Genomic DNA, 15,329 nt, shown 5'->3' on the forward strand with positions numbered 1-15,329 from the left:
GGCCCTCTTCTTTTTAACATATTTATTAATGACCTTGTAGGGGGCATTCAGAGTAGAATTTCAATATTTGCAGATGACACTAAACTATGCAGGGTAATCAATACAGAGGAGAACAATTTTATATTGCAGGATGATTTATGTAAACTAGAAGCTTGGGCTGATAAATGGCAAATGAGCTTTAATGGGGATAAATATAAGGTCATGCACTTGGGTAGAAGTAATAAGATGTATAATTATGTGCTTAATTCTAAAACTCTGGGCAAAACCGTCAATGAAAAAGACCTAGGTGTATGGGTGGATGACAAACTCACATTTAGTGGCCAGTGTCAGGCAGCTGCTACAAAGGCAAATAAAATAATGGAATGCATTAAAAGAGGCATAGATGCACATGAGAAGAACATAATTTTACCTCTATGCAAGTCACTTGTTCAACCACACTTAGAATACTGTGTACAGTTCTGGTCTCCGGTGGATAAGAAAGACACAGCTGAACTGGAGCGGGTTGCAGAGAAGAGCGACCAAGGTTATTAGAGGACTGGGGGGTCTGCAATACCAAGATAGGTTATTACACTTGGGGCTATTTAGTTTGGAAAAACGAAGACTAAGGGGTGATCTTATTTTAATGTATAAATATATGAGGGGACAGTACAAAGACCTTTCTGATGATCTTTTTAATCATAGACCTGAAACAGGGACAAGGGGTCATCCTCTACGTTTGGAGGAAAGAAGGTTTAAGCATAATAACAGACACGGGTTCTTTACTGTAAGAGCAGTGAGACTATGGAACTCTCTGCCGTATGATGTTGTAATGAGTGACTCATTACTTAAATTTAGGAGGGGACTGGATACATTTCTGGAAAAGTATAATGTTACAGGGTATATACACTAGATTCCTTGATAGGGCGTTGATCCAAGGAACTAGACTGATTGCCGTATGTGGAGTCGGGAAGGAATTTTTTTCCCCAAGGTGGAGCTTACTCTTTGCCACATGGTTTTTTTTTGCCTTCCTCTGGATCAACACGTTAGGGCATGTTAGGTTAGGCTATGGGTTGAACTAGATGGACTTATAGTCTTCCTTCAACCTTAATAACTACGTAACTATGTATGAATATATATCTAAAAATCTATAGAACTACAGAATTATACTGTTTAAAATAATGACAAATTACTAAATAATACATTGTATAGCACTTTTACGCAACATATCATTACATTTTTAGCCAATTCCTAAACCAAATCTTATCTCTCTGTCGATAATGATCTGAAAAGCTCTATTTAAAATTGTCGTTTTTTGACGGAAAGATTCTTTGAAGAGCTCCGATAATGGAGTCTTCAGTCTACCTCCCATGATGTTGCTCACCTGCTTCTGTCTGTCAATTTCCGCCATTTGTCTTTTTACTGAAAGATCTGAACCTTCAGTTTTTAACTCTTTCTGTGCAACTTCTTCAGTGGACTGTTGGACCTTTTGGTAGGGCTTATAACAAATACGTAATTTTCTTCGTAGTTCACAGACTTGATTTTGGAGATTTTGACTTTAGCTTCTGATACGATTTCACTCTGTCTGTTTTTACAAACTTAGTAAGATTTATTTTCCTTTCAAGATTCTCATGGGATTGCACACATTCAAATAAAGAATCTTTTTGTGATGCAATAATACGAGATACAGAATTTAGGAATTCAAATTTGTTTACAAAACATTTTATCATTGATTCTGTTTTGACATTTTTAATGACAATTTTGTACAACCTTTTAAATATGGACATGAATGTAAAAGTACATTTTTTCCGGACAATCCTTAATTTTAGAAGAATAACAAAATCTGGATAATTTTCTTTTAATCCACAGAATATCAGAATTCTTAATCTTTCTATATCGGTTAATTCTTCATGGAACTCATCATCATTCTGAATTTTCAATAATAACCCCCAGGAAAAAGTTGCAGGAAGCCACATTTTAAACAACTGATTTTTCTCCTCATTAGTTAAATCAAACTTATCAGCAAAACTCTCAAACATCTCTGAATTTCTGCACACATGGATTTTGTTATCATATGCAGGAATGATTTTGCATAATTTTAACAAGTTTTTCCTAACTTTAATTTGGAGTTGGGCCTCTGAGTCATCTTCTATTTTTAGTAGTCATTGTACATCTGTCCCAAGTACATCATCTTCGTCTGTTCTCATGTCTCCTCCCACGTTTCTTCCATCTTTTTTTACATCACGAGACACTAGGTCACCTTGAATGGCCATTACAGAAAGGTGTCTCACATCTTGTTCACTCTCCACATTAGAGTCAATTTTGGGAACATCACTAATTTCCTTAGACACTCTTTCTACACAGTCTTTTTTGTATTTCTCTGACATAAACTTGTGAAATACGTCAACCAAATGTAAAATATTTTTCTTTTTTATCTCTTTTGTATGACATTAGCTTAGAATCTATCTTTGGATTGATTTGCTATCTTGCATTCTGCATATAAGGAAAGCCATAAGACTTCTAAATTAGACTTTTCATTTAGAGATAAAAATTTCAGTTGACTTAACTTAGAATACGAATTAGTTATATCCATTTTTCTTACCTTGAAATAGCTCAGCTTGTAGTTCCTTTATTGGACAACGCTGGGCTCTGGTCACAAGCATGTCTATTTTCAGTACGTCTGGCACTTGTAGTACTTCCAGTACTTGTTAATCGATCTGGCATCTGATAGTCCTCACTTGTAGGTTCCTGTCTGATCCTTGTGACTTGAAGTGCTGCAGTGGAATTCCTGAGAACTTGCACAATTGACATTTAGCGAAGCTCTTCTCTCTTAGCCATTGTGCAAGTAGTCGGAAATCCACGAAAAAATAACACACAAAATCAAGTTTGGCTGGCTTGGCCAAATGTTAAATTGTCTTATTTTGCATATTTATTTAATCAGGATTCTATACCAGATGCGATACTCTTAAAGAAAAATGTCATGATAGTTTCATAAAAAATCTAGTGGTAAAAAATAACCACATTACAGCAAAGCATAAAATAGGTGAAATAGTTACAAAGAGATTGTCCATTTGTCCATATCAAAGTTTCTTCCCCATCTTTCCTGAGATTCTGAATGGTAAATGGCGTCTGTCCCTGTCATAGAGTATGGTAGAAGTCTTCATAAGCACAGGTATCAGCTGTTCATTCCATCTGTCTGGAGTCTGTAGAGAGTGAAGGTGACAACCTCCAAGTCACCGCCCGCACCCTCCACAGAGCCATGATTATATATATATGTTAACTTTTACTCTGAGCTAAATATACAGAAATGGCTTTTGCAATGGCAGTGAAAGGCAATGTGCTCAGTACAGAATTCAACAATTAATATTTAACATACTGCGGATTCGGCTAGTGGGCTTTGATTTTGACACCTATGACTTATAGCATTGTGATTGGCATCTGTAATCAGGACCTGGTTCCTTATTTGACAGCTCGCTCAGCTTACATTAACCCTATATCTGTAGATAAATATCATATGGACTCTTGACAAATAAGTTAGGTGTTCAGTAGATATGCTATCAATGTACAAGTTGGGAATTGACTTTTCATACAATGGAAATGCTAAAGCAATAACATTTTAATTATTACAGGTTAAACCCGGCTCTAGCTGTGCAGTATTTGGTTTGGGAGGAGTCGGCTTGTCGGTGGTTATTGGATGTAAAGTGGCCGGAGCGTCTAAAATTATTGGAGTTGATTTGAACAGTGAGAAATTTGCAAAAGCCTTAGAATGTGGAGCAACTGAATGTATCAACCCCAAAGATTATGACCGCCCTATCCATGAAGTGTTGGCAGAGAAGACTGATGATGGAGTTGATTATGCCTTTGAGGCCATTGGAAACACTGGAGTCATGGTTAGTAAATGAACTGTTATGAGAAGTCCACACATTCTACATTTTAGTATATCTTTAATTCTCATTCATTTGTTTAGGAATCTGCTCTGTCTTCTTCTCACTTTGGCTGTGGAACCACCGTAATTATTGGACTAGCTTCTTCAAATACCAAGATGACTTTGGATCCAATGTTGCTTCTTTCTGGTCGAACCCTAAAAGGATCATCACTTGGGGGTAATACATTATGCCATGAAAGCAAGTAATACAAAGTAGAAGTTGAGAGAAGGCTAATATGGTTGTGAACAAAATTAATAAACTATGTAGGATATAGCTTTGATCTCAAGGGGCCAACTACTTGGACCTCCAGGGATCCTGACATCGAAGCTCAGCATCTCACTTCTCAATTATGAGGAGGATTGCATGTGTGGCCTCCACTTTATTCATTGACTATTGGACTGCCAGGAAAAGCCAAATGCTGAACTTGTCAGTCTCATAGACAATAAATTGGCGCAGAGGCCACACATGAAATTCTCTGCTCAATTCAGAACTGAGCGGCAGAGCCCAATTCTCAGGGTACCAAAGCCCAATCTCGGGATTCCTGGGGTGGTCAGCAGGTTGTCTTCTTTCATAAGGATAGGTGATAATTTGCTTTTTTGAGAATAACCCTTTGAAAAAGCCTTATGTAGAGTGTCTCAAAGCCAACTGATGGGTAGAAAAGTAAAAAGCATGCATCGACCAATATTAGAAAATGTTTCCACTACCATAGTATACATAATAGCAAAGTAGCATGATATTTCTATAGCACATAGCATAACATTTTTTTAAAACATTGGTACAGAATAACAGTGTCCGGAAAAGCATTAGTAGTTTCAATAATGCATGAGATGCATCTGGCCTTTCTTCTAGGTTGGAAAACTAAAGAATATGTACCAAAACTTGTGGGTGAATATATGAACAAGAAATTCAGTTTGGATAAGCTTATAACACACAAATTACCTTTTGAGAAAATCAATGATGGATTTCAACTTTTGCACAATGGAGAAAGGTATGTATATATCCAAACTAGGGGGGATATTTATTTCAATAATTGACAAATTAATGGGTTTACATTATAGTACACTCCTCAGCATTGAAAAGGCAACAAGAAGAAGGAAATGTTGTGGAATTAGATCAATTGCAGGATGGATAGACATATTAAAGATTTGCAAATTATAAAAAAAAGCTAACAACATTTTCAAAACATCTGTATATAATGAATATGAGCGCTACATGCCAAAGCACACCCATTTACTCGCCTTAGCATGCTATCAGTGAGGGTATTAATGGTTGTTTGAGAAATATTTTGCACTGCTGAATGCACTTGGGGATGCAAAAAATCGAGATACACTGCTTGTAGCACCCTTTGTCGACCAACATCTCAGATACACTCGATGAAAGATAAATCCGAAGGACATGCAGCACTTTGAAGCCATGCAAGCTGGTCTGAGTAGCACAAGCAATATGCAGTCTGGTGTTATGTTAAAAAACGGCTCCTGAAAAATGTTGGAGCAATGGCCCATATCCCTGGTGTCACATCCCAATTTATGTAACAAAGATCTGTTAGTGAACCTGGTTTGAGGACTTGGTGGGCTTGGTTATTACTGTACATTATGCCCCACACCATAATCCTGGGAGTAGGACCGGTAAGATGTCCCTCATAAAGGACTGTTTCTGTTTATGGTTGTGCCCATGTGGTCTAGTCAGAATCTAAGAATGGCACATTAGACAATGAGCCAGATGCTCAAATGACCTCACACAATCACTCTCAAAGGTCATCATGGTGCAAAGCAAGATAGTAATGGAGGCTGAAATAGATATATATTCTCTTCAGCAATGAGCCCTGTTTTGTCTTGTATGCAATGATATCCAGAGACTGGTCTGGAGACCAAATGGGCAGCACTATGAAGGGGCCTTAACAAGGGAACATGAAAGTGTCTCATAATCTGTTTTTCAACACGATATTGCCACGTTGCATATTGTTCAGGCTATTGTGAGCAGCCTGCATGGCCTAAATGTGCTGCCAAGGCCTGCAGATCTTTCGGATTTGTCTCCACAGTAAAGCATATCTAGACATCATTGGTTGGAAATTGCAAAAGAAGCTGCCAGCAGATGTTGATGATTTACAAGCCAATTGCATTCTGTGTGGCAGAGCATTTCTCATATAGATATTAATCACCTCATTGATAGCATGCGACTAAGTGTGTGATTTCTATGTATCTTGCTTATTGTGGATACTGAATAAATCGAGATCATGAAAATTCAGAAGAAAGAAAAAGGAGCGACACTCGCCTTTCAGTAAAATGCACTTTATTATTTACAAGTATCAAGCTGAGTACCACAAGACATAGCTATTATCTGGATATATGTTGTTTGATCCTATTTTTCCTTCCACCTTGTAACTGGATGTGGTGGTAATGCCTGCATTTTTCTTTTACTTTGGTCCATGTGAGTAAAGTGAGATTTTGAAAATACTGTCTCCATTTCTTAATCAGTTACATACCAGTAACATGTTTATTCATCCTGTATGTTCCATATTTCCATGACATTTTCTTCTTGGTGTTGCAATTTCATTGTTGAGAAGTATGATGATCAAGCATAAAATCACATGTTTTGAAATTAATACTGTGAATATGAATTTCAGTATCACATTTTTTCAATTAAAGACAAAGTACTGTTAAAGGAACTCTGAATAACATGCCATCTGTTAAAACAGAATGCAAAATTGTCTGAAACCGACTCAAAACATAACTGGTGTAGTTGATGAAAAAGGCTTCTGCCTGCTTCCCGACTTCAGAAGCCTGAAGACTAGTCTGAAACTTATTTGCATCTTGAAAAAGAAATTTAAAATATTTTTTTCCTTAGCTAGGCAGGATATTTATATATGAACTTGCTGAAGAGCCCGGCGTTGCCTGGGCATAGTAAATATCTGTGGTTAGTTATAGTACCTCACTTCTCTTATTTTCCCATCACGCCTCTCATTTTCCCCATCACATCTTTCATTTTCCCCCTCACATCTCTCATTTTCCCCTCAGTATATACATGTTTGTCATCTCCCTTATATATAGTATACACCTGTATGTCATCTCCTGTATATAGTATATACCTGTATGTCATCTCCCCTTTATATACGATATACCTGTATGTCATCTCCCCTGTAAATAGTATATACCTGCTGTATGTCATCTCCTCCTGTATATTGTAGATACCTATGTGTCATCTCCTCCTGTCTATAGTATATACCTGTATGTCATCTCCTCCTATATATAGTATATACCTGTATGTCATCTCCTGTATATAGTATATACCTGTATGTCATCTCCCCTGTATATAGTATATACCTGTTGTATGTCATCTCCTCCTCTTATACCTGTATGTCATCTCCTCCTATATATAGTATATACCTGTGTCATCTCCTCCTGTATATAGTATATACCTGTGTCATCTCCTCCTGTATATAGTATTTATCTGTGTGTCATCTCCTCCTGTATTAGACCTCGTTCACATGTTATTTGGTCAGTATTTTTACCTTAGTATTTGTAATCTAAATTGGCAGCCTGATAAATCCCCAGCCAAGAGGAAGCCCTCCCCCCTGGCAGTATATATTAGCTCACACATGCACATAATAGCCAGGTCATGTGACTGACAGTTGCCGTATTTCCTATATGGTACATTTGTTGCTCTTGTAGTTTGTCTGCTTATTAATCAGATTTTATTTTTGAAGGATAATACCAGACTTGTGAGTGTTTTAGGGCGCGTTTCATGTGTCAAGTTGTGTGTGTTGAGTTGCGTGTGGTGACATGCATGTAGCGACTTTTGTGAGATGAGTTTTGTGTGGCAACATGCGTGTAGCAACTTTTTGTGTGTCGAGTTGCATGTGACAGGTTTGTGTAGCAAGTTGTGTGCAGCAAGTTTTACGCATGGAGAGTTTTGCGCATGGCGAGTTTTATGTGTGGTGTGTTTTGAGTATGTGCAAGTTTTGTGTGAGGCAACTTTTGCATGTGTTGCAACTTTTGTGCATGTGGCAATTTTTCCGCGTGTGCAAGTTTTGCGTGTGGCGAGTTTTCCATGAGGTGAGTTTTGCACGTGTAGTGAGTTTTGCGTGAGCCTAGTTTTGCATGTGGCGAGTTTTGCATGTGGCAAATTTTGCGCGTGGTGAGTTTTGAGCGGTGACTTTTGTGTTTCGACTTTTATGTGGTGAGGCTGGTGTATGTGTGGTGAAATGTGTGCTGAGGGTTGTATATGTGTTCAAGCACGTGGTAGTGTGTGGCGCATTTTGTGTGTGTGTTCATATCCCCGTGTGTGGTGAGTATCCCATGTCGGGGCCCCACCTTAGCAACTGTACGGTATATACTCTTTGGCGCCATCGCTCTCACTCTTTAAGTCCCCCTTGTTCACATCTGGCCGCTGTCAATTTGCCTCCAACACTTTTCCTTTTCCTTTTTCCCCATTATGTAGATGGGGCAAAATAGTTTGATGAATTGGAAAGCCTGGGGTTAAAATATCACCTCACAACATAGCCTATGACGCTCCCGGGGTTCAAACGTGTGACTGTACAAAATTTTGTGGCCGTAGCTGCAATGGTGCAGATGCCAATCCGGGACATACACACATACATACACACATACACACACACACACACACACACACACACACACACACATTCAGCTTTATATATTAGATGTACACATTCAGGTTCCCTTTAGATCTATGGAAAAAATCTAAAAAATCCTACTTTAGTACACAAATTATACATAAGAAATCCAAATCCACTTACTCATATGCCTTATCAAAAGAATAGCCTACTAGTCTATCTCTGGAACAGTCTTCACTGATCCTCCCAAAAATTAATGTGGTTACTTTCAGCTTAAGGTGTATTAGTCTGTACGGTACTGCTTGGCTCCTGCTGTGATTGGGCCCCACAATTATAGTGTTTTATAGCCATTACACAGAGGTAGTCTCTGGACCACTGATAGCTCAGTCCAATACTATTACGGCCTTTCATCTGTTTGTTTTAAATAGATCTAGTATTTTTAGGTTTTGTGACACCTAAATTATTGGAACGGCAGCCACACAGAACTACAACCCCCTTTCAACCCTGGAAAACTATTATCAGAGACATTTTCATGGGGTTATTCCCGTCTCAGGCTTTCATTGCTGTGATGGGAATAGCTGCATGTATTGTAGGTGTCGGCAGCTGAGAGTAGTACAACTACTGTAGAAATTAATGTGCGTTCCGCAAATATTGTAGCAAAGCAAGCTGCGTTGTTGCCATAACGGTCAAGTTGAATGAATAACGTAGCTCGCTATGCTGCAGGGTTTCCACACAAGTAAAATTAATTTTAATTACCATTTTAATTAATATAATATTATAATAATAATAATTTCCACAAATGGATGCTTTAAAAAAAATATTACTTTGCTGAGATAATCTTATAAATGTGTCCCTGCTGTGTACTGTGTAATGGCTGTCTGACCATGCAGAGACATGGTCTGGTCACACTACAGCTCCAGGGCAGGGGAGGAAGAAAAGGAGTATACAGACATTATAGCACGGGATCACAGATGCTGCATTTTGTGAGGTAAAATATTGCTTAAAAAGATACAATGAAATGTTTTACCTCATAAAAAGAATCAGCTGTGATCTTGTACTGTAATGTCTCTTGCTTCCCCTCCTGCCCAAGAGACGTAGTATGATCAGACCATATTCCTGTACGGTCAGACACAGCCATTACATCGTACACAGCAGGGGCTTATTTATAAGATTATCTCAGCACAGGATATATTTCTTTTAACGCATCCAATTGTGGAACTTACTTTTATTCCAAGATCTGTTAAAGGGGTTGTCTGATGCCAATTGATAAGTCTGCAGTCACTCGGAATCCCAGAGTGCCTACACTGTGCGCTGCGAGGATTCGCTGGTTTCTGAGCCTGGACCGGAGGGAATGTATTCATTTTACATACTCTCAACCAGACCTGTGCAGTGGGCACGCCAAGTTCTATACAGTTGTATTGAGCGAGGCCTACTAGTGATGCAGTGGGCATGGACGGCGAATTCCCGCCGGACACAGTGTGTGCGCTGGGGGTGATTCATAAGCCTGAAGTCACCCAGAGTGACTGCAGACTTATCAATTTGGACCGGACAACCTTTTAATTAAAATGTACTTTGTGGGAAAACCCCATTTTACTCCCATTCATTTCTATGAGAGCTATGCAACACAGCTACACTTGGATGTTTTTGTTGCTGTTCCCGTGACTCGCGGTTATTCCTGTCTTGGCCATGAAAGACTGAAATAGAAATAACTCTTTAATGTAAAGATTAATGTAAAATAGACAACAAAAAATGCTCTAAATTGGATTCAAAGTAGATCTTCAGTTTAAAGTACATTATCAGTAATATGAACAGGACCGTGGATTCTGAAAACAAGGCCCTGCAGATCCCAGTCTGAATGCAGTAGAGGTAAACATTAGAGTTAGTGGGAATTAATTCACATGACCTTGTCCACCAGCCACAACAGTAATCTCTGGCCGCTTGATGTGAGCAGTGAGAGCCACTTCTTAGTTAGTGAAATCCACATCTCTTATTTCTTTAGCCAGCCTGGCGACATTACACGAATGTCACTCTGCAATGATAACATTGTGCCAGGCCAGGTTATGAGTAGAAGAACCACGGATGTCAACAGGTAAGAGTCAGTTTTCACGGCTATCGTCCAATGACCAGAGATTACTCTCATTACCGATGGGCCAGGTGGTATGAATTGATTCTCACCAACTTTAGTGAATATGCTTGATCTCGCTTCTGCTCCAATCATTGTTAATGTCACTACTGGAGAAAGCAGAGCTTTGTTATATATGGCATTAAAAGTGTATTCTTTCTCAATCTACATAGGTGGCAGACTTCTAAAGCTGCATAAATAGCTTAGCTCTCACATTAATTTCTATGCAAGCTATAAATGTTGTGTAGCACAGACGCACTTGGCTGTTTTCCTAGTCCCACTTCAGGTGGCCATTAAAGGATGAGATGGGAAGAGCAGAGAAAACATTTTGAAAGTATGAAAAGGGGGATATTGTTGATTGACCTTACCAAAAGAAAATCCCTACAAAAATATTTATATTAATTTTCATTAAAATGTATAATAAAGATAATGTGTCTATTGCAAACACTATAGTACAATTCAGAGTCGCAAATAACAAGTATGGCTGCCATTTAGTCAAAAAAATCCTAGGGGAGGGTGAGGGGAGTGTATTAACCCTTACTGACCCTATTTGACCACAGAGGTTTGCACCCTAATAAGTTGATGTGACACTTCCACTCAATGTAGGCAACATAGGGATACTACATGACCCTAATCTGACCTTCCTTGAAAAACCACCACACTCACCCGTAAAAAGTGCTGAAGTCGTTATAAATGGTAATGTAGTAGTAGTAGTTAATATAGCGCCATTTATTCCATGGCGCTTTACATGTGAGGAGGGGCAAACATAATAAAAACAAGTACAATAGAGGAGAGGAAATACCACAAGTGACCTCAAACTATGTGGGTACACTAAAAAATAACCTACAATGTAAGTATATATATATATATATATATATATATATATATATATACAGTTAGGGCCAGAGATATTTGGACAGTGACACAAGTTTTGTTATTTTAGCTGTTTACAAAAACATGTTCAGAAATACAATTATATATATAATATGGGCTGAAAGTGCACACTCCCAGCTGCAATATGATAGTTTCCACATCCAAATCGGAGAAAGGGTTTAGGAATCATAGCTCTGTAATGCATAGCGTCCTCTTTTTCAAGGGACCAAAAGTAATTGGACAATGGACTCTAAGGGCTGCAATTAACTCTGAAGGCGTCTCCCTCGTTAACCTGTAATCAATGAAGTAGTTAAAAGGTCAGGGGTGGATTCCAGGTGTGTGGTTTTGCATTTGGAAGCTGTTGCTGTGAGCAGTCAACATGCGGTCAAAGGAACTCTCAATTGAGGTGAAGCAGAACATCCTGAGGCTGAAAAAAAGGAAAAAATCCATCAGAGAGATAGCAGACATGCTTGGAGTAGCAAAATCAACAGTTGGGTACATTCTGAGAAAAAAGGAATTGACTGGTGAGCTTGGGAACTCAAAAAGGCCTGGGCGTCCACGGATGACAACAGTGGTGGATGATCGCCGCATACTTAATTTGGTGAAGAAGAACCCGTTCACAACATCAACTGAAGTCCAGAACACTCTCAGTGAAGTAGGTGTATCTGTCTCTAAGTCAACAGTAAAGAGAAGACTCCATGACAGTAAATACAAAGGGTTCACATCTAGATGCAAACCATTCATCAATACCAAAAATAGACAGGCCAGAGTTAAATTTGCAGAAAAACACCTCAAGAAGCCAGCTCAGTTCTGGAAAAGTATTCTATGGACAGATGAGACAAAGATCAACCTGTACCAGAATGATGGGAAGAAAAAAGTTTGGAGAAGAAAGGGAACGGCACATGATCCAAGGCACACCACATCCTCTGTAAAACATGGTGGAGGCAACGTGATGGCATGGGCATGCATGGCTTTCAATGGCACTGGGTCACTTGTGTTTATTGATGACATAAGAGCAGACAAGAGTAGCCGGATGAATTCTGAAGTGTACCGGGATATACTTTCAGCCCAGATTCAGCCAAATGCTGCAAAGTTGATTGGACGGCGCTTCATAGTACAGATGGACAATGACCCCAAGCATACAGCCAAAGCTACGCAGGAGTTCATGAGTGCCAAAAAGTGGAACATTCTGCAATGGCCAAGTCAATCTCCAGATCTAAACCCAATTGAGCATGCATTTCACTTGCTCAAATCCAGACTTAAGACGGAAAGACCCACAAACAAGCAAGACCTGAAGGCTGCGGCTGTAAAGGCCTGGCAAAGCATTAAGAAGGAGGAAACCCAGCGTTTGGTGATGTCCATGGGTTCCAGACTTAAGGCAGTGATTGCCTCCAAAGGATTTGCAACAAAATATTGAAAATAAAAATATTTTGTTTGGGTTATGTTTATTTGTCCAATTACTTTTGACCTCCTAAAATGTGTACAATTCCTACATTTTCTATCAGATATTTTTGTTCAACCCTTCAAATTAAACGTTACAATCTGCACTTGAATTCTGTTGTAGAGGTTTCATTTCAAATCCAATGTGGTGGCATGCAGAGCCCAACTCGCGAAAATTGTGTCACTGTCCAAATATTTCTGGCCCTAACTGTATATACATAGATATATATATCTATATATAGATATACACATCTCTCTCTCTATATATATATATATATATATATATATATATTTATAGCAAAATATTGTGCAATGTGCACAAGGGGGTGACGAAGGATTTTCTATCCGAAACGCGCATCGGGGTGTGCGCAGTGTTTGGATTCGGTGGTGCTTTAAAGGTACAGGAACTGCTAAATTACTTCCCTTTTTATTACTTGGCACTTTGCACATTGCACAATTTTTTGCCATATGTATATATATATATATATATATATATATATATATATATATATATTTATTTATGCTCACATTGTAGGTTACTTTTTAGTGTACCCACATAGTTTTGAGGTCACTTGTGGTATTTCCTCTCTTGCACTTATTTTTTATCTACTGGAGTCCTGCATACTATCTTATCCTTTTACGGTGCCCCTTATGCCTATTTTTGCTTTTATATATCGGTGATTTTTTTATATATATGTCGCCTATTATTATTTTTTTTTGTTTTCAAACATGTGCACACAAAGTACATTGTAACTTCTGCAAATAAAGCACTATTTTAAAAACGTATATCCATGCTAGTATTTTTTCTTGGGGTTGGTCTATAGTTCTGGTGGTTGGTTTCACTATACAGCTTACATTGAGCAGGGGTGTCACATCGATTTATTATGGTGCCAACCTCTGTGATCAGGTAGGGTCAGTAAGGGTTAATACACTCCCCTCACCCTTCTCTAGCCATTTTTTTACTAATTGGGCAGCCATACTTGTTATATGTGACCCTGTATTGTCCTATAACTTTTGTGATAGAAACATTATCTTTTTCTAAACATTTTAATAATAATTAACAAAAGTATTTTTAAGGGGTTTATTTTGAGATGGAAAGAGCTCTTTTAATGTAATGGAGGCTTTTTCAATTATTTCATTAATATATTCCCTAAATTGATTGCAAATTAATGATTGGGACTGCTGGAGAACAGCTAATGCAACAATTGACTATATGCATTGTAGAAATGTGTATTCATTCTCTGATTCCTATCTTGACAAATGTGTTTTATTTGCAGTATCCGCACAGTGCTGATTTTATAAGGACCACGGCAGGCCCAGACGAGCTATTATTGCGTCCTCCTAATAAAAATATACCCAGTCTTTTTGCTTGTATATCTTATACATCATGGAAATACAACAGCTCTTTGACACTTACTAGGAGTATTAAAAATGATTGTTCTAATCAAATGTACATTTTAGTCTCTTATGGAACAAGTTTGTACAAATTTACTGTCAAGTGGAAATTTTAATTATGTTCTTTTTTTTATCTTCTGAAATATATTACTGATAGGTTGATTTTTTCTTTTTTTTTCTTTTGACCTTTTTTACCTTTTGACTTTTAATCTAGACTACATTAATAAATAAACAATTTGTGAGATTCTTTGCTTAAAAACTTAAGATCAATTATTCACAGAATACAAATATTTAAACTGCACCATGATGTAAGACTGTGTACTTAAATAAAAGATATACTGTATAGCAATGCAAGTTTTTTTTACTTTTATTGTGCACAACCTATGTATAAGAATGGTGGTGTTTCTGGAACAATGAAGATCCTGCATTCTGATCCCCCACAGCTATCAAAATAATAGTTCTATTAGTATTTTCAACCTCAGACCGAGTTTCAAATGAATATATAAAAAATTATTAGAGTTTAATCCAGAAAACTGGGACAATAATTTTCTCACTGATCATCCGTGTGGAGTCCAATTTTATACAGCAGCAGTTAATAATTTAGATTACAGTTTCCTATGAAAACGGTTTGCAATGTATCCTTAAAAACAAATAACAGATGCTATACTGTGGCTCCATATGACATATGATTCTTTTTTTGCGCACCCCTATGGGTTTGTCTCATTTGACAGACAGAAAAACTAATGCATGATGCAATTTATTTCACATACAGATTCGGTCAGTAAAAAATCTGCACTGCCCCACTGAATAACATTCATTCATGTGCTGTCCGCTTTTACATGAACAGCAATCAGACCTAAAATATGCTAGTGTGAACGAGACTTGTGGCTAAGTTACCATGATGAGATTTTAGTGCATTTTTTTTCTGCTGTGTATTTTTGTGTGCAAAAAATGTAGCATACCACGTGGTTCCAGCAAATTGTATAGTATTTATATCTATTTCTTGCCTGTTGTGTTTTTTTAC

General features: G+C 37.9%; 1 protein-coding gene across 1 annotated transcript in view; it reads left to right on the forward strand.

The window, feature by feature from the left end:
* The window catches only part of LOC138655770 (alcohol dehydrogenase 1-like), a 153,658-nt gene extending 139,006 nt beyond the window's left edge, over window positions 1-14,652 (forward strand). The window contains exons 6-9 of the mRNA XM_069743620.1: window positions 3,606-3,866; window positions 3,944-4,079; window positions 4,752-4,890; window positions 14,188-14,652. Coding sequence (XP_069599721.1) covers window positions 3,606-3,866; window positions 3,944-4,079; window positions 4,752-4,890; window positions 14,188-14,212 — 561 coding nt within the window. The 3' untranslated portion in view covers window positions 14,213-14,652. The remainder of the gene's footprint in view (window positions 1-3,605; window positions 3,867-3,943; window positions 4,080-4,751; window positions 4,891-14,187) is intronic.
* Window positions 14,653-15,329: the final 677 nt, after the last annotated feature.

The sequence above is a fragment of the Ranitomeya imitator genome, chromosome 1 (genome assembly GCF_032444005.1).
Source record: "Ranitomeya imitator isolate aRanImi1 chromosome 1, aRanImi1.pri, whole genome shotgun sequence".
NCBI classification, from domain to species: Eukaryota; Metazoa; Chordata; class Amphibia; order Anura; family Dendrobatidae; genus Ranitomeya; species Ranitomeya imitator.